We start from the raw sequence: 21,120 nt of genomic DNA on the forward strand, positions 1-21,120 counted from the left end.
CTGGTGAGTGCTTGTCTAGGACGAGAAGACCCTCCATTTAATCACCAGCATTGCAAACACGAGGTGAGGGGCACACATGCAATCCCTTGCTTGTCTAGGACGAGAAGACCCTCCATTTAATCACCAGCATTGCAAACACGAGGTGAGGGGTACACATGCAATCCCTTGCTTGTCTAGGACGAGAAGACCCTCCATTTAATCACCAGCATTGCAAACACGAGGTGAGGGGTACACATGCAATCCCTTGCTTGTCTAGGACGAGAAGACCCTCCATTTAATCACCAGCATTGCAAACACGAGGTGAGGGGGTACACATGCAATCCCTTGCTTGTCTAGGACGAGAAGACCCTCCATTTAATCACCAGCATTGCAAACACGAGGTGAGGGGTACACATGCAATCCCTTGCTTGTCTAGGACGAGAAGACCCTCCATTTAGTCACCAGCATTGCAAACACGAGGTGAGGGGTACACATGCAATCCCTTGCTTGTCTAGGACGAGAAGACCCTCCATTTAGTCACCAGCATTGCAAACACGAGGTGAGGGGTACACATGCAATCCCTTGCTTGTCTAGGACGAGAAGACCCTCCATTTAATCACCAGCATTGCAAACACGAGGTGAGGGCTACACATGCAATCCCTTGCTTGTCTAGGACGAGAAGACCCTCCATTTAATCATTGCAAACACGAGGTGAGGGGTACACATGCAATCCCTTGCTTGTCTAGGACGAGAAGACCCTCCATTTAATCACCAGCATTGCAAACACGAGGTGAGGGGTACACATGCAATCCCTTGCTTGTCTAGGACGAGAAGACCCTCCATTTAGTCACCAGCATTGCAAACACGAGGTGAGGGGGTACACATGCAATCCCTTGCTTGTCTAGGACGAGAAGACCCTCCATTTAATCACCAGCATTGCAAACACGAGGTGAGGGGTACACATGCAATCCCTTGCTTGTCTAGGACGAGAAGACCCTCCATTTAGTCACCAGCATTGCAAACACGAGGTGAGGGGTACACATGCAATCCCTTGCTTGTCTAGGACGAGAAGACCCTCCATTTAATCACCAGCATTGCAAACACGAGGTGAGGGGGTACACATGCAATCCCTGCACCGGAAGGCAGAAGCAAGAGGGCCACAAGTTTAAGGTCATCCTAGAATAAATGAAAACTCCAATAAGTTATCATATAAAAAATTTTTTTAAAGACAGGTTCTATGTAGCCCTGGCTGTCCTGGAACTCTGCACAGACCAGGCTGCCCTTGAGTTTACAGACACTCACTTGCCTCTGCCTCCTGAGTGCTGGGCTTAAAACTGTGCACTGGCCTGGCTTTTAAACATTTTAGGGAAAACAAAATATGTTCATATAATACAGGCCATCCACATTATCAGGAAAATAAAGAATTACGGATAAAGAGGGGGTCTGGAGAGATAGCTCAGTGGTTAAAAGGACTGTGGCTCTGGCAGAGGACCTGGGTTTGGTACCCAGCACCCACATGGACATTTACAACCATCTGCTCCAGGGGATCCGACACCCTCTTCTGGCCTCTGAGGGTGCCAGCACTCATGTGGTACATAGAAAATAAAAATAAAGAAATATTAAAAGAAAAAAGAAATAGAGAGAGAGTTAGAGGAAGCTGAGGGCATGTGAGAGACGAAGGACAAGATGGGAAGACATACTGACCAGGGTGAGAGAGTGAGGGCCTGGGCAAGGGTAGCCTTCTCCATAGACTGATGACAACATCTCATATCTGTGAGGTTATCATTTACAAGCTGCCTTCAAACACTTAGTCTTGTTTCAGATGGAGTCAGTTCCCAGTGCCCAGCGGGAGCTTCCAGGCTGGCAGTCTCACTGAGGCAGTGACCTCTGACGAACACAGAGAGCAGTAACTGTGGCCAAATAGGGTGAATTCTACTCAGCCACCAGCTGGGCACCAACAGCCCAGATGAGCCCTATTCTGCATGCTGATTAATATAAATGAGTGGCTTTGATATAGCCATGGCTGGAGTCTACGAAAGAAGGCTCTCCACTGCATCCCACCAGACCAGGACCAGGTTTTAATGAAGACGCTGATGAAAGGTCTCCTGCAATAAACACATCACAACCTCAGAAGTTCTGGAGGAAGGCTGTTTGAAGGGAGGCTTTTCAATGATGCCAGGCGGGTAAGGCCCTGTGTGTCTGTGGGAAGGGTGACAATCTGTTCTACTGAGCTCAAGTTCTGACTAAGGAGGAGCAGCAGGGAAAAAAAATGGCACGACCATCAGGACAGGTGCAGCAAAAACTCTCTGCAAATTGATAATCTTCACGTTCAATTTAGAGCAGCTGATGCGATGCTTAATAAACTACCGGTGACATAAAAGGTTTTGGAAAACCTCAGTTCTAAATGAAAGTATAAAATCTCAATAAATACAACTTGAAGTAGATCCACAAGCTCAAGAAAGTAGAGGACAAAGTGCTGAGATTTCATTCTGTATCAGCTAGGTCACTCACTGCATAAAAGCTCGATGATAGCCTACGATACGGCTGACACTGTCTTCACAAAACTAGTGATGAACTAGTAGTAACTAACGACTAGTCTCATTAAGTTACAGTTCCTTTAATAAGGATCAGCAAGAGGGCTCATGGGCAAAGGTGCTTGCCACCAAGCCTGACAACCTGCGTTAAATCCTGAAGGTCCACATGATGCAAGATTAAAGGAGCTGTAACTTGGCAGATGAGATGCTTGTGTAGCCAGTGTGGGCCACCACATCTTTTTTTAAAAATTTATTTATTTACCAATCTCAGTCCCCCCTCCCTCCTTCCTACCCTTTCCCCTTCCCCTACCCTAGGTAAGGTAAGGTCTCCCCTAGGAAGTCAACTAAGTCTGTACCATCACCTTGTTGAGCAGGACCAAGTGCCACCAAGTCTTTAATCCTAGCACTGATGCAGAGGCAAGTGGATCTCCCTGTAAGTATGAGGCTAGCCTGGTCTATACAATGAGTTCCAGAAAAGCCAGGGCTATACAGTGAGACATTGCAGCGGTGGGGTGTACGTGTGTGTGTGTGGGGGGGGGGGGGGTTGGTGTCTCTATCTGACTAGCAGACTGCTGAAACAATGGGCCCCATAGAAAGGAGAATTTACCCAGGAATCTCAAGCTGGGAGAAGGAAAAGGCCAGCAGAGGGAGAGCTTGTCTCCCAGAAAGAGATTTCACACAGTTCCAACCACTTGCCAGACCACCTAGCAGGCTAAGATGCCGGTGAGGACAGGCAGGACTACACCTTGACTAGGACCGCCTAGACAGTCACGTGTTTGGCTCTCTGTTTAAACTCTGATCACTACTCAGGGTTCAGAAGATGGACCTGGGGTGTTTGCTGGATCTCATTTTTCCCTCTTCTCAGTGTGGCCACTAAATAAATCTCCTTTTTCTGCTACCCTCTTTTAGTTTGGCTTATTGAGGACAGGTAGCTGAACCTGTCTCGTAGCACAGACTGTGACCCACAAATTCAATAACATAAGGGGAGAATGGACTTCTGCAAGTAAGTTGTCCTTAGACCTCCACACATGCACTGTGGTCCATGTCCTCCAGACCCCAGAGTAAATAATAACCCAAGAATTCCTTAAAGAGGTTAGTAGTTCAAACACCATTATGGGACTGTTGGGTCCCAAAAGCCCACGTATCCAGAAAAACACTCAAGGTGGACTGTAGGACTTGTACAAGTTTTCTCAAAAGTCAGCATTCCTTGGGAACTCGTGAACCTGGTTCCCACCTGCCAGAAGGAGCCAGAAGGGGCTTTGGTAGCTATTGGGACATCAAAGTTCATGTGGCCTCCAGACTCCCTCAGTCTATACTTACAAGTACTTGTTATACATTCAAAGTCCGCCCTAGCGTCCCAGCCCTCAGCTCCCTACAGCTGCCCATACCCCTTACAATCCAGTTCCCCTTGCCATTCTCTCTCCCTATGCGCTGTTCTTCACCTCTGCTTCTTCACCATCTCCACTCTCCAGTCCCTCCACAGATTGGCATGGCCATGTCTAGGCTACTTCTTTCTCTCTGCTTTGGATTCTTCTAGATGCCTCTGGATAGCTTCTCCTCCTTATTCACAATAAAAACCCTTCCCTCGTAAGGGAATGAATGGTCATGGACCATGTCTCTAAATGAACTCTAATTTACAACTTTACAACATCTTACATACTTTGTAAGGTACTCAACGGACACATTCTTTGTCTAGATCATTAAGACAGTTACACAGGGATGAGCTGCAAGTGCCCAGTTCATCCAGGCCATTTCCTGGCTCTCATTTTACTTACCTCGTGTGGGGAAAGTCCTTCAGCCAATGGCCTTTGAGCATTCCCCTACACTCTAGGATTACCAACAACCAGCTCCATGTTCAAATGTATTTATAGCTCTGTAGTTTCTATTTGGTCTGAGAAAAGGTCTCATTACTTTGTAGCACAGGTTGGCTTCAAACTTGTGACAGTTGTTCTGTATCAACCTTTTTACAGATATGAGCCACCTCCAGCTGCATTTAAAAATTAACAACTGTTAACACAGCTAGTTTGTTAGCTAAAACTTTTTTTTTTTAAAAAAAGCAATCCCCCTATAGCTACTTTTTGAATAAAGGCAAATTTTGCTTTGACCACTGACTATTTACCATTGACCAAACCCAAATAATCACCAATTTAAATGCCAAATTGATTCCTGAAAAAAAATGGCAGATAATTTTAAAACCTTAAAAATTTGCATAAAAAAAGGGAAAATGAGATGCTTGTGAAAAAGCTGTATTGCTAGAAAGACTATAACTAGGTGTTGAGACCTGAATGACTACTAAAGAAAACGAGGCAATTCTGATACCATAATATAACTGCCAACTGTTCTACTCTCTACCTTCTCCAACACGGGAGCTGCTGCAGAGGAAGTCCACTGTATCCACGGTGACACATTCAGCGCTTTGTGTACTCCCGGCACTGTTACAGTTTGGCTGAGTTTTAAAAGAATTGTGTCTACTATTTCAGTGACTTGCCTGTTTCCTTTAGTGTGGCTGACAACATTCATGTTGCTTACAGTGCTTCACCCAGAGGTTCTTCTCAAAGATGCCTGCTGAAAGACGGTGGACTGCTTCCTTGTACAGGTAGCTTTCAAAGTCTTTGAAGTGCAGCCTCACAATAAAGCCTATGCTTACGTCATGTGTGCACTGACACACTTCAGTTGTCAGCTCCTCTTCTAATTGGGCCACACGAGAAGGCAGATGTTTGCAATTCCATAGGTTTGTACTGTAAAGGAGGGTCTGGAATATAGGCATGACTAGTGAAGGCAAAAGCAAGGGCTCATACCTCTGGCCTCAAGGCCACATCTATTACAAATCCATATAAAGGTGTCACTCTGCCATAGATAGTTATATAACAGATTCTTAAGGTTCCCTGTCAATTATCTTTTCCTTACTCACAACTCTCCGAGATGCTCACCATTAGCCACCTTGGTCCAAACTGTATATCCATATCAGTGCCATGTTATCTAAACATGTGCCCTGGTCCTGTGCTCCCAAAACCAGTTCTCATATACTGGAATTGCAAGTGTGTGCCCACATCCAGTTTATAATCTGCTTCCTTCTTCCTACCCATAATATAAAGATAGAGTTTATTACGGAATGATGATCAGGGATGCACAGGACCAATGCGGGGGAAAACTGTTGCAGGATATCTGATCACACTGAGATTGTACTATTTACTGGAAAAACTTGCTTCTAGTAGTGCTGTGGCTTAGCCCTAGGACACACCTTTAATCCAAGAGCTTTCTGCTTGACTACTGTAAACAGGATTAAGTAAAGTCAATCATAGGTGAAGAGGCGAAGCAACCAGTTGACAGGAAGTAAACATAGGATTATTAAGAAAAACCAAAGAGAGTAAGAGGGAGTCAGGAGGATGGATAGAAAGAATCACAGGAAGTGAAAAGGAGGGACATTCACTTTGAGGAGTCTTGAGGAGGAAGAGGAGGCTTCTGGGATGCTGGCTGAGGAGGATCAGCTGGATGCTTCCTCTGCCTCTCTGAGCTAGCAGGCTTTTACCCCAATATATGGCTCCTGAGTCTTTATTGGTTAAATCAAATGACTGAGATTTTGTTTTATTTATTTTTTTTATTTTATTTTATTTTTTTTTGGTTTTTCGAGACAGGGTTTCTCTGTGGCTTTGGAGCCTGTCCTGGAACTAGCTCTGTAGACCAGGCTGGTCTCGAACTCACAGAGATCCGCCTGCCTCTGCCTCCCGAGTGCTGGGATTAAAGGCGTGCGCCACCACCGCCCAGCTGAGATTTTGTTAAAAACAACAGAAACTATTTTCTTAGCATGAGAGTGGACAATGGCTTAAGAGAAGAAAATGGCTTTTAGATTATATCGTTCCTGCTTAGCATAATGCACACAAAATATTTTGTTGTGGGCAAATATCACTCTAACATGCGAATTAGTTGCATGAAATCATAACTATTTCAAAATAAATTTGAAGTTATCACTTTGTTACATGATCATGCCAATTACCATATGTATTTTAAAGTATCCAGACAATGGAGCCACTTAAGTTTCTTCACAGGCATCTACCACGAAGAGTAAACTTAATGAGCTGCACTGTTGCTGGAGTTCTGGAATATATTTGAGATCCTTTATATCTATGACATAGCTACAAGATCTTTGATTTTTCTAAGAATATCTGACTTTATTAACTTGAGTGTTTTGTTGTTATTCACATACCATGCCATCTTCATGTCAGGATCAAGCTCTATGTTGCCAGTTTTGACTCTTTCCTATTGAAATGGATTATTAAAAATGCTGCGGGATCCCTGGCGGCAGCAGAAATGCTGCAGGTCCCCAAATGGTGGTAGCGGGCCATGTGGCAGAAGGCTGCAGGCCCTTGAGAGCAGCCAGTCCCAGGCAGGGAAATGGCTGCAGGTCCCCGAGCAGTGGCTGTTCCAGAGCAGGGAGACACACAGTGGCGGGCAAGAGACAGAGACATGGATAGGCACGCCATGCAGAGTGAGGTTGGATATTTGTTTAGTGGTTATGGTAGGGAGGGGAGATGGGGAGAAGAGCAGAGTGGGGGGAGAGAAGGGAGAGACAGAAGCTGCCTCTCTGAGAGGGAGATGGAAAGGAGAGAGAACTCAGGCTGGAAGCTGAAGATCAGCCTGTCTCAGCAGATGGGGGAGGGAGTGGGCGTGACTTGTCCTTAAAGAGACAGAACAATTATTACACCTATAGCTCTCAGATTAGAGAATATCAGAACTGTTGAGAATTCAGAAGATGGACATGATATTCCCTTGATTTTATAGGTAAGAAAACTAAAAACAAAAACTAAGTTTCTTTTGCTTATCAGTTACTTCTTTAGAGTACTCTATGAAGTCTCCTTGATATTGTAATGAAATATTTATCTCACTATTTACAAGTTAATAGTAATTGCTACAAATCCCAGAATTGATAAGTAGTCTGCAGAAAAAGATGGCTGACTTGAACTTCAAATTCTGAGTGTGTTAAACAACAAGTAGAAGAAGTGAAAGAGAGGAAGTGAAAGAAATGAGGGAGGAAGAGAAGGATGTGGGGGGTGAGAGAAAAGGAAAACAGCTTGAGCTGAGGATCTAGCTCAGCTGGTGTAATGCTTACCTGGCTTGCACAAAGCCCCATTTGCTGTTGTTTTTGTTTGTTTTTCAAGATAGTTTTGTGTGTGTGTGTGTGTGTGTGTGTGTGTGTGTGTGTGTGTGTGTGTGTAGCCCTGGCTATCCTGGAACTTGCTTTGTAGACCAGGCTGTCCTCAAACTCAGATCCATCTGCCTCTGCCTCCTGGGTGCTGGGATTAAAGAGTGCTACCACACCCGCCAGATTTTTTTTTTAAGACAGGGTCTCAGTTATGTAGCTCTGGCTGTACTGACATAGACCAAGCTGGTCTCAAACAGAAAGATCTGTCTGCTCGTGACACCTGAGTGCTGAGATTAAAAGCATATACCAGCACATTGAGCAAAACCTTGGATTTGATCCCTACACTGCATAATCTGGATGTGGTGGTTTACACTATAATCCCAGAATTTGAAACCCTGCCTTAAACAACAGCAGCAATAGCAACAACAAACCCAAAGCCAAAGTTAGACACTATGTTTTTTCTGCTTCGTTGTATCATACTTCACCTCCATAAAACAGGTAAGTACTACAGTGGGTACACATGTTTGGTGTTTTCTAATCTCCTGTTGACTATTGTGTGAGAATGGCCACAGGACAAAGCAATTAAAGATATCCTGCTGGGTGGGATGGCATAAATCTAAAATCTCAATACTAAGGAGGATGAAACAGGAGGATGGCAAGTTTGAGGGTAGCACAGGCCACACAGCAAGGCCCTGTCTCAATTTAAAAGAGAACTGAAAAAAAAAAAGACAAACTGTCTGAATAGCAACAAATAATCGAATGCATTCCCAAATGCTTAAAAAGAAACATCCTTGGCACAGCCACACTGTCCAACAACCCCACTTTAATGTTTCCACAGCTATAACATCAGGACTGACCTTGGGGTCAGGCATTTGTCAGTTAATGACCTGTTGGACTAATGGCCTTAAGCTTAGCCTTGGGCTCACAACTCCAGCAGGTCATTAGCTGCTAGAAGGGCTCTCCCCAGTCACTGTTGCTAAATAAATAAAACCTCCTCCTGGGCTCAGGCTCTATAAGCCAGCTTCGGTTGGTAGTGATTTTTTTCCTTGAGTGTCTCCAACTCTAATAGAGTTAAGAAAATGATGGAAATGCTAAGACAAAATTTATATCAATACAACTGAGCTAATGCATGAAAAGTGGCCTCAGTGGATCCTTTGAGTTCTCTTATGATTTATTTTTCACATTGGTAGAAAAGAGTAGGCATCTAATTACAAATGCACAGCAGTTTGCAACTACATACACCTGCAAGTCAGTTGTTTGGAGCTTGAACCACACTCTTCTAATGAAGCAAAGTTATAAAGAGGTGGCCTACAAAAGCTTGGTTACTTCATAACGTCAGAAATACCATCCTCTTGTAACTAAGAAAGGATGACTAGAAAATCAAACTCTTATAATATCTGCAGCTAAATAAAGTGTGTGTGTGGCAAACAAATACTTGTTAAATTATCTTTAAATGTTGGCTTAGTAGGAGGATGAGGGTACAAACCTGTATTCTATTCTAGAATTATTTCATTTTTAGCTATACTTTCCTATCACTCCCTCTTTTAAAATTTTGAGATAGGGTCTCATGTAGCCCTGGCTGGCTTCAAGCTAGTTATATAATGAACAATGACTTTAAACTCTTGATCTTCTCCTGCTTCTACCTCCCAAGTATGAAGATTACTATCATGCATTACCATGCTTTAATTTCCTTTTTCTTTTACAATTTCTTTAGCTTTCATAGTGATAGAGGGTGGTACTCATACTACTGGAGGATAGAAGTAATCACCAGTCTCACCCAGCTGTGAAGTCTGCAAGGTACAGTAGTGAACTGGCCTGACAAAACGTGTCGCCTGGTGCAATAGTGGCACTAATGTTATGGGAGGAAGCGATGACTTTCTGGTTGGCTCGAAGGCCCACTCCATGAGGTGGAACCCATTTCTAGCACTGTTCACAGGGTCAGGAAGGGCTGGGCAGTTCATAGGCACTAGGGAAGAGCCTAATACTATTATACTGCTAAGTGGGCACAGTATTTTAATGACGACCAGTGACTTATTGCTATACTCACAGATCAGTACATCTCCCAACCTTATCAGAAAAACGTCTTGTAGTAAATGGCAATTAACACAGAGACAATCAACTAGTCAACATGAAGAATATATGAGACTATGGAGTGCTCAGTCGTGAATGAACTTTGGGGAATAGGGGGCGGAAAGAAGAGCCAGACGTCGAAGAAGAGCAAGGAAACAATGTTTTCCAGATATAACAGGGCAGTTACACATATGAACACACAGTGATTGTGACAACATGGGTAAGCCAGACAAAATCCTAGCATAGATAGAGGACAAGGTGGCCACAAAATTCCACTACTAGCTGAGGAGCTCCTGGCGTTTGAAAACTGCTAGAAGAGGGAGTAACAGCTTCCTTTAAAGCTGGGAGGTCAACCATACATCGGGTCAGGCTCCATGCCTCCAAGTGCTCAAGCAAAACAAACTGGACTTGATGTGGGGCAGGGGACACATCTCAGAGTTGAGTGGGTAAGTAGGTGAAGAGGGTAGATATGGGAGGAGAATTGGATGAGGGCATAGATATGATAAAAACATATTGTATGAAATCCTCAAAAAATGAATTTCTCAAAGAATGTAAAAAAATATTTTAAAAATCACATCAAGTGCCAGGCACAACAATATACATTTTTAATTCTAGCACTTGGGATGAAGAGGCAAAATAATTATTTCTTTTATTATTACCGTGTGTGCACATGATGTAGAGGACAGGTGTGTGTGTACCATGGTGCATGTGCAGAGGTCAGAGGACAGCTTCACAGAATCAGTTCATGGGTCCTGGGTTTAAACTCGGGCTTACCTGTCAAGCCTCTACCTGCTGAGTCATCTCACTGGCCTTCTCTACTTTGGTGGTTTGTAACTCCAAGGAAAGGTTCCAAAAGAGCAAGGAAAAAAAAATCAAAGAAAAAAAGTGAAGACTTTTTTTGCAATAGTAAATACAAGAAGGGAAGTGGTTTGAATAGGATGTGTAGGCACTTCACAGACTGACTGAGGGAAAAGAACTGAGGTGTAAGAAACAAAGACGGACACCATGTACAGCCTGTGGGATGAAGAAAGGATGCAGGTGAAAGAGATACTAGGTGGCAAAGTCAAGGATCCTGAGGACAGGTGAAGCTGTTCATCAATTGTTCGTGAACTCCCCAGTCAGGAAATTTCTAGGTAAGATGGTTACAAGGCACAAGAGTTAAGAACAATCCAACTTTGAAAATAGCTTCTCCTTGCTCATAGCTCTCAACAATTTACACCAATGAAAATGGAAGGAGGCAAAGCTGGTTTCATAAAAATAGAGTGGGATCTATAAACATGAAGGCAGCTAAATGTGTAAGAAGACTGCACCCAGACCTGGTGATGTAGGCCTGCAATAACAGGTAGGTGGAAGCAAAAGAATCTGGAATTCAAGTCATCCTTGATTACAAAGGGAGTTCCACACTAGCCTGGGCCATATGCAACCATGTCTGAAAAAACAAGAAAAAGATTGCTGTAGCCAGTGCCACCAACCACAGTGCAGACTCTGCTCAACATATTTCAAAAGTTGTACTGTGGAGAATGCAGGGGTTTTGTTTTGTTTTCTGGGCGTGTTCTGAGTCCATGGTCTGCCTCCTCTAGTTTGTTGCCAGGTTTCCAGTTTGTCAGGCCTTGAAAGAAACATCCACTTTACATGATGGCAGGAGCTTTCCCTGCCGAAGGAATCCTATATTACATTGTTTTCACTAAGGATTTTCGTGAGATAATGCATTTTAAAAGACGATATTTGTTTTCTTTCTAGTTTTTTAGTATGCTTTACATATACTAATAATTTATTACTTTAAAAGCCAAGGAAGCAGACTCAGAAAATGAAGTTTATTTGATATGTGTCTATGTTAGCAAATGATAAGTAAAGAACAGAAGAAAATCATTTGTTTTGGAATTCTGAAGTATTTTCATGATGGTACTTCCACTTTTCTATTTAATTCACATAGAGAAGGTCTCTCATTGTTATAATAGCTTTCCTTTTATATCGATTTACTCTGGTCATGAATATCTATACATGAGTGGGTTATATGCAGGGCAGAACACTAATCTTGGGTGTCAAACTGAAGATGCTTAAGATATTAACACAATAATTGCTAGTGTGTGGTGGCACATGCCTATAATTCTCAGTAAGTAGAGACAGGAGGATCAAGAGTTCAAGGTCAACATCAGCAACAAAGAAAGTTTGAGGAGATCTTGGCCCACATGAGACTATGTCTCACAAAAGGCACTCTACCAAATAAATAATTTCTATAAGTAAAATATGCTAGTAAAGGAATACATGCACATTGTCATAACAATGCCATTTTAGGCCTCTGGTCCTGAATGCCGGGACAAAGCCTAGGGCCTGTAAGTACTCTACCATTGATCTAGATCTCCGACCTCCCAAGTGCTATAGTAAATGCAGATGGCAGGAAAGGGGAAACCTTAAGTTCATATAATAGAGTATGACTTTAGATTTCACTTTTGATATCACTTAGAAGGCAAAGTTAATGATAACAGATAGGACAAACTAGGGAGATGGCCTGGCCAGTAAGGTTTCTGCCATGGGAAGATGAAGGCTTGCTTTCCAGCATCCATGTACCATTCCTATGTGGCAGAGCCTTCCTGTAACCCCAGAATAGCAGAGGTGTAGAGAGGGGGCTCCCTGGGGCTTGCGGGCTAGCCAGTTGAGCCAATCCCCAAGGTCCAGACTCAGTGGGAGACCCTGCCTCAAGAAGCCCGAGTGGTGGCTAGTGGTTCATGCTTTTAATCCGGGTATTCAGGTGGCAGAGCAAGGCAGATCTCTGTCGGTATGAGGACAGCCTATTTTATATAGTAAATTCTAAGTCAGCCAGAGATACAGAGTGAGCTCTGTGTTAAAGACATAAGTAAACAAATAAACAAAAATTAGGGAGGGGGCAATTGAGGAAGAACCTGACATTGATATCTGGCTTTTATACATGTATATGCATATGCCATCCCTCTCACAACCACATGTGCGCACACCTAAATAAATGCACATATACACACAAATATATGTATATAATAACACAAATATATATAATGTACATACACAAACATATAAAAAGAGATTTATATGCATAAATGAACATATTTACACAAAATTCTCCCTGTAAACAGCATATTTATGCCTGTAGGAAGACAAAATTAACATAAGGAGACATATCACTCTGTAAGGAGTACATCTGTGCTGCCAGTTATTCAGAACTATAAGTCACTAATGCTTAATCGGACAGCTCCCGAGAGTGTCGTCATAACAATGTCCTTGGGTGTCAGGCAAGAGCACACTGACTCTTTTATCTCAATGAAAGTTACTGTGGGGCGGGGAGGGGGAGGTGCAATGTGAATGTACTTCTTTAAATGTTAGGCATATCACTATAAAGTAAGGACTCTCTTTCCTCTTTCCATCTCTTTTTCTCTCTCTCTCACACACACATATGGGGGGGGGCAAATATTACTTGTACTTTGGCATAATCTTAAACTAGAAATCTAGTCTAAATAAACACCAAAGAAAACCTGTAAGGACAAGTTAATGGCAGCTGGAGAGATGACTCAGTAGTGTAGAGCTCTTACCACTCCTGTGGAGGACCCTTGGTTCCTGCACCCACAAGTAGCTCATAGCCCCTGTAATTCCAGTTCTAGGGGAGCTGATGGCTTCTTCTCATCTCAAAGGGCTCTTGCATGCATGTGGTATATACACACTCACATAATTTCACACACTACACATACATTTTTAAAAAGTCTTTAAATTATAAATTATAGTATTTCTATTTTATCATCCTCCCTCTAATTAAATGTCTCTGTGATAACTTGATGCTCAGAAACTAGAAGTGTAGATTCAGGAATGAGCACACATCAGAGCCTTATAGCATATCCTACAAAGCCACTATAGCAATGGTGTGAGGAAACTTAGGGCTTCAAAGGCTTGAGGTTTTTAGTCCAGGTCTTTTACATAATGAAGTACTAAAACAAAAAGTTCCATAATTGAATGAGTAAAAACCCAATCGTTAATTTTTAAAGTCACTCTTGAATTCAAAATCTTGTTAATTTGTATTTGTGACTCCATCTATAATAGTAAGAAGACTACTATCTCCAGATTAAATACCAATTTCTATATTCAGGAATATTTAAAAACCTAAGTGTTACCTAAGGCAATTATCTCGAAGACCCCTAATATCTTTAGGGAAAAGCTGAAGGGAGAATAATCAACTTTGCTAATTTCACCCTTGGCAATTATAAAACAGGTCTGAATTTCGTCTGACTGCAGCTAACAGTCTGCCCCTGGAGGCAGAGAAACATACTATAAAGCTTGTACACAAACCCACTAGCAGAAGAAAACTGGAAACCAGTAGAATGAATAAGCCATAAAATACTAAAACTGCTGTAAACATGACAACTTTAATCATCAAGTTAAATAGACCATCAAAAAAAAAAGCAGGCTGTCACCATGAAAAACAGTGACATATTAGAAACAAATTCTGTATCACGTTCTGCCTGATCTCTCGTTACTGTGGTGTCTATTTTGTCTTTATTGACAACTTTTTTCTTATTAAAGGAAATTAAGACATTAAATAAAACCTAAGTATACCAAGATAATAATCATTTTTAGATGTAAGTCTTGTTTAATAAAATAGGTCCTCTTCTATAAAATATTCATATTCCTTTAAATACTATTCTGAAGAAAACAGAACCAAGCGTTTCACTGAAAGGGCTGCTTCTGAATATGGGGAAGTGTTTTGTCAAAGGGAACTCTTGACATCACACCTTCGTTTCCCCTCACTATCTCTGCAGTTCAGAGTACTGCTTACACAATTTGGACCTCATCTATTATGATCAATGAGGGCTGCGAAATGCCTAGAGTTGGGGCTCAGTCACGGACTGACCTGGTACTCTAATTCCTTCATAGACAATGAGTTGGTGAGGCATCTTTTGGAAATGAGCCTGCAGAACCTTTAGAAACCCTTTCAAGAAGAAGGCAAGGAAGGTCCATATTTGGAATGAACAGGGGGATGCACAGGATAAGCTTAAGATTAGCGCAACCATCCAGCTCAGAAAGAAATGTATTATTGTCTAAAAAGGATTTTTTTTTGCTGTGCTCAATACAATGCAAATTTGAAGGAGTGATGTGCACAGAGGCTGTGGAGGTGCAGGACCCCCAAAGGGGAGGGGTCCTGGTCATTCTTATTTCTCAGGTAACTGTTGTTGGACATGCTGAGGTTTCTTTTTTCTTTTTTCTGGTCTTCTCTTTGTAAATCAAGTCATGCTGCTGAAATCCGGTGCCTAATGGAGCAGATGGTGGAGGTCTTAGGTTCTGGAACACGTATAGTGATGCCCTTGAATGCTAAACAGCAAGAGCAGATTTCACAGGCTGTGAATCTGACTTGATTTTGATGGTAATAAAACGTCCATTTTCACTAAATTCAAACCACAGTGAAAAAAGAATATGTGACTGACACAAGCTAGTTCAGGAAAAAGAATGCTTTAAATATTATTTCCGCAAAGGGAAGTAGCTTACATCATTATGGCATGATTGGACACGGCGCCTTTTAAGTGGCTGGGATAACGTTCCATAGTGCTGTGCTTAACTGTCATGTGTGAAACCCTGGGTTCATCCCAGTGCTGCAGAGTGGTGCAAAGCAATTCAAACTGACAATGAGAGGAAAACAAAGAAATTCTTCTCAAAGTATTGAGCCTTCGTTCCTTTTCTAAGGTAAGACCACGTTGAGGCTACTTCCCAAAATACAGAAGTAGGTACAATTAGGTAAAAGATCTAGAATGTTTCCTGCCTTCGGGTCTTTGGATCTAATCCTTTTTGGCTACTGTTTATGCCTACAGGTTATCATGTGCCGAAAACTCTAACAAACTTTCACATGTGGAGGCGTTCCTTTCTCCATGTATGGCCCATAGTTCTCATAGATCACAGAGGGTCTGGTAGAAAGGTGAGATAGACCACGGGGTCAGTGACTTCCAGGGACAATTAAAGACTCACTCTGCTTTAACGTGTGGATCCCATTGATAAAATTAGTGAGACTCAACCAAGTATGGTAGAAATAGAGGAGAAAGGAGTCTGAGCTACCTCAACTGGGAAGAAATCTGAGGCTCTTCATCTGTCTCATGCAGGTAATTAATTATTCCCATGTGGGTAGAAAACAGACATTCAGCATTTTCATATTAGATTCTCCTTTAAAAGCAATGGATCCAGCTCATGTGATATGTGCTGTTGACTGTGGTTTCTGTCCTGTCCGGTTCCCGCAGTCATTACATCCCAAAGAAATCACACACAGAGGTCTACATTAGTTATAAACTGATTGGCCCATTAATTAAGCCTTCTTATTAACTCTTACAACTTATATTAGCCTATTATTTTTGTCTATGTGAGCCACGTGGCTTGATACCTTATTCAGCAAGGCAGTCACATCTTGCTTCTTCTGTGGTCGGGACAGGACTGCCAAGGAATGGGCTTCCTTCTTCGCAGAATTCTCTTGTTCTCATTGACCTGCTTCTACTTCCTGCCTGATTGTCATGCCTATACTTCCTGCCTGGCTACTGGCCAATTAGCGTTTATTTAAAATATAATTGACAAAATACAGACAGTGGCCCACACCAATGTGCTACCCTAAAGTGCAAACCATGGTGGAAATGTTAGGCAGAATGCGACTGTCTCTCAGCATCTATCAAGGCACATTCTTCATCTCCTTCCCTGAGAGAGTGACCAGGCCATTAAATTCTGGCTAAGGAAATGTATGCAGAAGGATTCTGTAAGACCTCTGAGAAAAGTGCAGACATTGCATTATCCAAATCGCCATACAAGATGTGTGAAAATAGCTAAAATGTCACACTTTCTGAAACAAGTACTGAGCAACAATTAACTTTTGTTTTTGTATTGGTAGACTCAAGTCGACAACTATTTTTAAAAACAAATTTTAAAAGAAATACAAATAACATATTCACCTACATTAAATAAAAACTTTAGAATATTGATTATCTGAATACTAAAATATAACAAGTAGAGGAGGCTGGAGAGAGCTCAGTGGTTAAGAACACTGGCTGTTCTTCTAAAGGACTTGGGTTCAGTTCCCAGCATGGACATAATGACTCAGAACCATCTATAACTCTAGGTTTCAGGGGATCTGACATCCTCTTTTGAACTCCATGGGCATCATTTGCACAAACATGGTGCACATAAACTCATGTAGGCCCCCTGTAGCCCCCAAAATGAAGTAGATTATTTATTTATCTAGCTTGTTATTTATTTTTGAGGCAGTTGGCCTGGCTGGCTAGCCTGGAGTCTGCTATGTAGACCAAACTGTTCTCAACAAAGAGATCTGCCTGTCTCTGCCTCCAAATGCTGAGATTAAAGGTGTCTGCCACCACATCTGACTTAAAATAATTATCTTTGATGCATATTCACATACTTTAGTTGATTTCTTAGCCTTATCTAATATTGTGTTACTGGGACTGGAGAGATGGCTCAGAGGTTAAGAGCAGTGGCTATTCTTCCAGAGGTCCTGAGTTCAATTCCCAGCAATCACCTGTAATGATCTGATGCTCTCTTCTGACCTGCAGGCATACATGCAGACAGAACACTGTATACATAATAAATAAATAAATCTTTCAAAAAATATTGTATTGCTGATAATTTTGTTTGCCTGTATGCATGTCTGTTCAGTAGAAGTGATCATGGTTACCAGAAAACGGCACTGAATCCCCTAGAACTGAAGTTAGAGACAGTTGTTATCTGTAGCATGGGAGCTGGGAATTGAATCTGGGTCCTTTGGAAGACCAGTGCTCTATTTCCTTAAAGAATGTACTTTTAAAAGCTGGGCACGTGTGAAGTGTGATTATCTTATCATTTTGAAGGCTGAGGGGAAATGGCATGTTCAAGCCCATGAGAACATATAGAGGTCATTCACTGCACCTAGAGCTAGGCTAGTGGTCAGAAAGCTCCAGCAATCTTTCTGTCCCTGCACAGTTGTGAGTCTGAACCAAAAGGATCACCACAAATTTGAGGTCACACAGCGAAATCATGTCTCGAAGAAACAAAAATATACCAAAGGCTATTTATAATCTTACTAAGTAGTAGACTAATTAATATTTTGATGTATTTCCTTGTAATTTCTTACTGTTTCTTATTCATTCCTTTATATATGGGAATTTTTTATAACATAGGTAAGAACTGCCTAATATGTGTAAGTCTTTAAATTCTACTTTTCAAGCATATTTTATGATGTGGACCCTATCCTATGCTTTTTAACATTTTTCATAAAATTTCAATGTCTATATAACATTCATTTGGATACATCATTTAAGTCCCTCACAATTTGACATTTACTTTGCTTACTTTTTTAAGTATTACAAATAGATCTACAATGTTGCAATAGATAAACCTGACCATCAAAACTTCCATTCCAGATTATGTTGTTCAGATAAATACCTTCAAAGTTCAAAGGACTTAAGTATTTTCAGTCTCCTTCCCTCACTCACTCTCTCTATATCTCCCTCCCTTGCCACCTCTCTCTTTCTGCCACACTTGTACACGCTAGGCACGCATTCTATATTCCCAGCCTTGCTCTTTTATTTTGGAGATCACTCTATAGCCCAGAGTGGCCCTGAACTTGTGATAATCCTCCTGCCTCATTCTCTTAAGTGCTTTTTTTTCTTATTTCTTTTCTTGAAACAAAGTCTGGTTCTGAGGCCCAGGCTAGCCTTGAACTCACAATCCCCCTGCCTCTGCCTCAGAGCATGGAGATGACAGTCTTGTGCCAGTATACCTGCTTTTCAAAAGCGTTCCCTAGAGTTAATCTCCTTTACTTCATGTTGACACTGCCATCATCACCTTGCTCAGTTTCAGTGAGCATCCACACAGGGGGAGCTGAGCAGCAGGACGCACGGACCTCCGTGGCTTCAATAATCAAGCATGAGACACCCGAAGACCATGCAGGCACAAGTGAACCCTGTCTGTCTTTACCTTGGTGTTCTGTAGAAGAGCTAGTCCATTGCAGGCATTTGCTAGAAGAAAGTCTCCACTCAGGATAGCTATTTTGTTTCCAAACTGCATGTCTTTTAGTGGCCCATCAGAAGACTGTAATTCACTTAAATTTACTATCCCACGGTGCACGAGGAGAGCAGTGTGTATAAGTTCTGTGATCTCTGCCAAACTTCTTTGACTAAAACATAAAGAAAAGGTTTGTATAAGTGTCAAGACTATCACTTTATGACCAATGCCATGCTCACGTTTTGGTTTTGGGGGAGCAAAGGGGGATGTGTCCTTTTCTAATTAAGCTTTTAGAAGTTTCTCTATTGACCCATACTGTAGCCGACAAGTCACTGGTCTCAGAGAAACGATGGCCAGGAGCGCTCCCCACCCAGTTTCACTGAGATACATTGCTCTCAACGCACACTGCTTCACCTCACTCTGAGAATTGTCAGTTTGATCATCAGCTTAAATGTGGATATGAGTAAGGCAGGGGCTAAATATTTTACAAGCATGATCTCTTTTAGTCCTAAATATAAAGCTAGGAGATTTTCAGAAACATGGTGTTTTTTCAAGGACCATGTCTTCCAGACTGACAAAGGATGTATTCACCTTTAGTAGGAAATAAGGCAGAAAGGCCTGAGGAGTCCACGATTCAGGACTGTATCTCATGAGATGTCAGGGGATACCTGTTTCCTTTGATGTAATTTTTTAGAGTTCGCACACTTTGTATAAGAATAAAAGTATTGCTTTTATAATCAAACAAAAACCTCTGAGTATTTGATCTTGTGGAATAAAATCTGATGGAACAAAATGCATGTGATAAGTAGAACAAACAAACAAATCAAAACCTAAGATCAGAGTACGGTGTCTTATGCTCCAGGACCCACACTCAGGAGACAGCCATGAGTTAAACACTGAGTTCCAGCCCAGGCTGGGTTACACTGTGAGACCCTGCCTTAAAACACCACAGGAACAGAAACGGCCCCCTCACACATTAAAACAAAAGCAAGCAGTCACTGAAAATTTAAGCCTCCCCTCAACCCTGTGATAGGTGTTATTAATCCTCAATTATAGGGGAGAAAATTGTTGTACACAAATGAAATGAGTTCTCAAGGGCGCAGTACTGTGGAGCTGGAACTCTGCTGGAATCTAACGAGTCTAGATGGTTCAGTGTGAGTATAATGTGCTTTCCAGGCTCCCATTTCAGCCCCACATTAACTCTGGGCTTGGCTGTGCTACTTGCTTGCCCAGCAGAACATCAATAAACAAGTCGAAAGCAAAGCTTAGGGAAAGCTCACAAAACACACAAGCTTAGGCCCTTTTAGGCTGTCACAGAGTCACATGACCCTGGGCAGATGAGCCTTTCAGTCAGCTCAGACATGTAAAAGATAAAATGGTGATGTCAAGACACCAAAGTGTACAATGGCTTGCTATGAAATAATAGGTATTTGATAACAAAATTAAATACTTAGGAATAGCACTGCTATAACAAAAGGCTTCACTGAATCTGTGGTTTCAGTATACACAATGTGGGGGACTGAAAATGGGTCTCTTTTAGCATAAGCGGAAAAGGAAGTTAGCAAACTGTTACTGCGAAAACTCTCCTGAAGCAACAGGAAAGATAGGCACCTCTTACTAGCTAAAATGAATTATAAACTTAGAGAGCCAGGTAAGGAGATTTCAGGGAGAATGCTGGAAGTATGGGCTAGCTTTCGGTGTGTAATATGCAGTGTATATGGATGCATATACAACACAAGAGACAGACAAACTAAAGAGAGTTGTTCAGTTTGCAAACAGCATAGAGCACAATAAAAGAACAAAGACTTGCTAGGCTGAAAATAAAACTGTTTCACTTTTCCAGTATAGCCAGAAAAAATTTCACAAAGAAATAAAGAGATAATGTCAGGAAAGGAATTAAAAGTATGGGTTGACAAAAAGGCTCAGCAGGTAAAGGCTTGGGTTTGACCCTCAGAATCCATGTGAAAGTGAAAGGGGAAAACCTGTTCCCTAAAAGCTGTCCACTGACCTCCTCTGCTGTGCTTGCAAGTGATGCTGGTGGTGGTGATGGGTATGAGCTGGCTATGGTAGTATATATATAATCCCAGAATTTGATAAGTGGAGGTAAATCAGGAGTTCAAGACCATCCTCAGCAACACAATGAATTTAAGGTTAGCTGTGACGGTGATGGTGATGGATGACTTCTTATTCAGACATAAAAGCTTTTAAGTTTTAAGGGAGGTACCCCTAGCAGGTTCACTCTCAGAATAGAGAGATTTATCTCATAAAGAACCATGTATGTGGCTTTGACAACATGAAGTAAAAGCCATAGAAATCTCAAAGAAGGGTTAAGGAAGTTTATGAGTTTGGGCTAAAAGTAACTGATGCTTATGATGAGGGAAAGTAGCTTTGGAACAACCTCTGTGTGTACAAACA

The 21,120-nt window shown here is 41.9% G+C and overlaps 1 protein-coding gene across 3 annotated transcripts in view; it reads right to left on the reverse strand.

Annotated features, from left to right (window-relative positions):
* Window positions 1-21,120, reverse strand: part of Pdss2 (decaprenyl diphosphate synthase subunit 2) — a 242,778-nt gene that overhangs the window by 94,732 nt on the left and 126,926 nt on the right. For all 3 annotated transcript variants that reach the window (XM_075944547.1, XM_075944537.1, XM_075944538.1), the window contains exon 3: window positions 18,679-18,877. In XM_075944547.1, the coding sequence (XP_075800662.1) occupies window positions 18,679-18,877 (199 nt within the window). The remainder of the gene's footprint in view (window positions 1-18,678; window positions 18,878-21,120) is intronic.

Source organism: Microtus pennsylvanicus, chromosome 1, assembly GCF_037038515.1.
Source record: "Microtus pennsylvanicus isolate mMicPen1 chromosome 1, mMicPen1.hap1, whole genome shotgun sequence".
Classification (NCBI taxonomy): Eukaryota; Metazoa; Chordata; class Mammalia; order Rodentia; family Cricetidae; genus Microtus; species Microtus pennsylvanicus.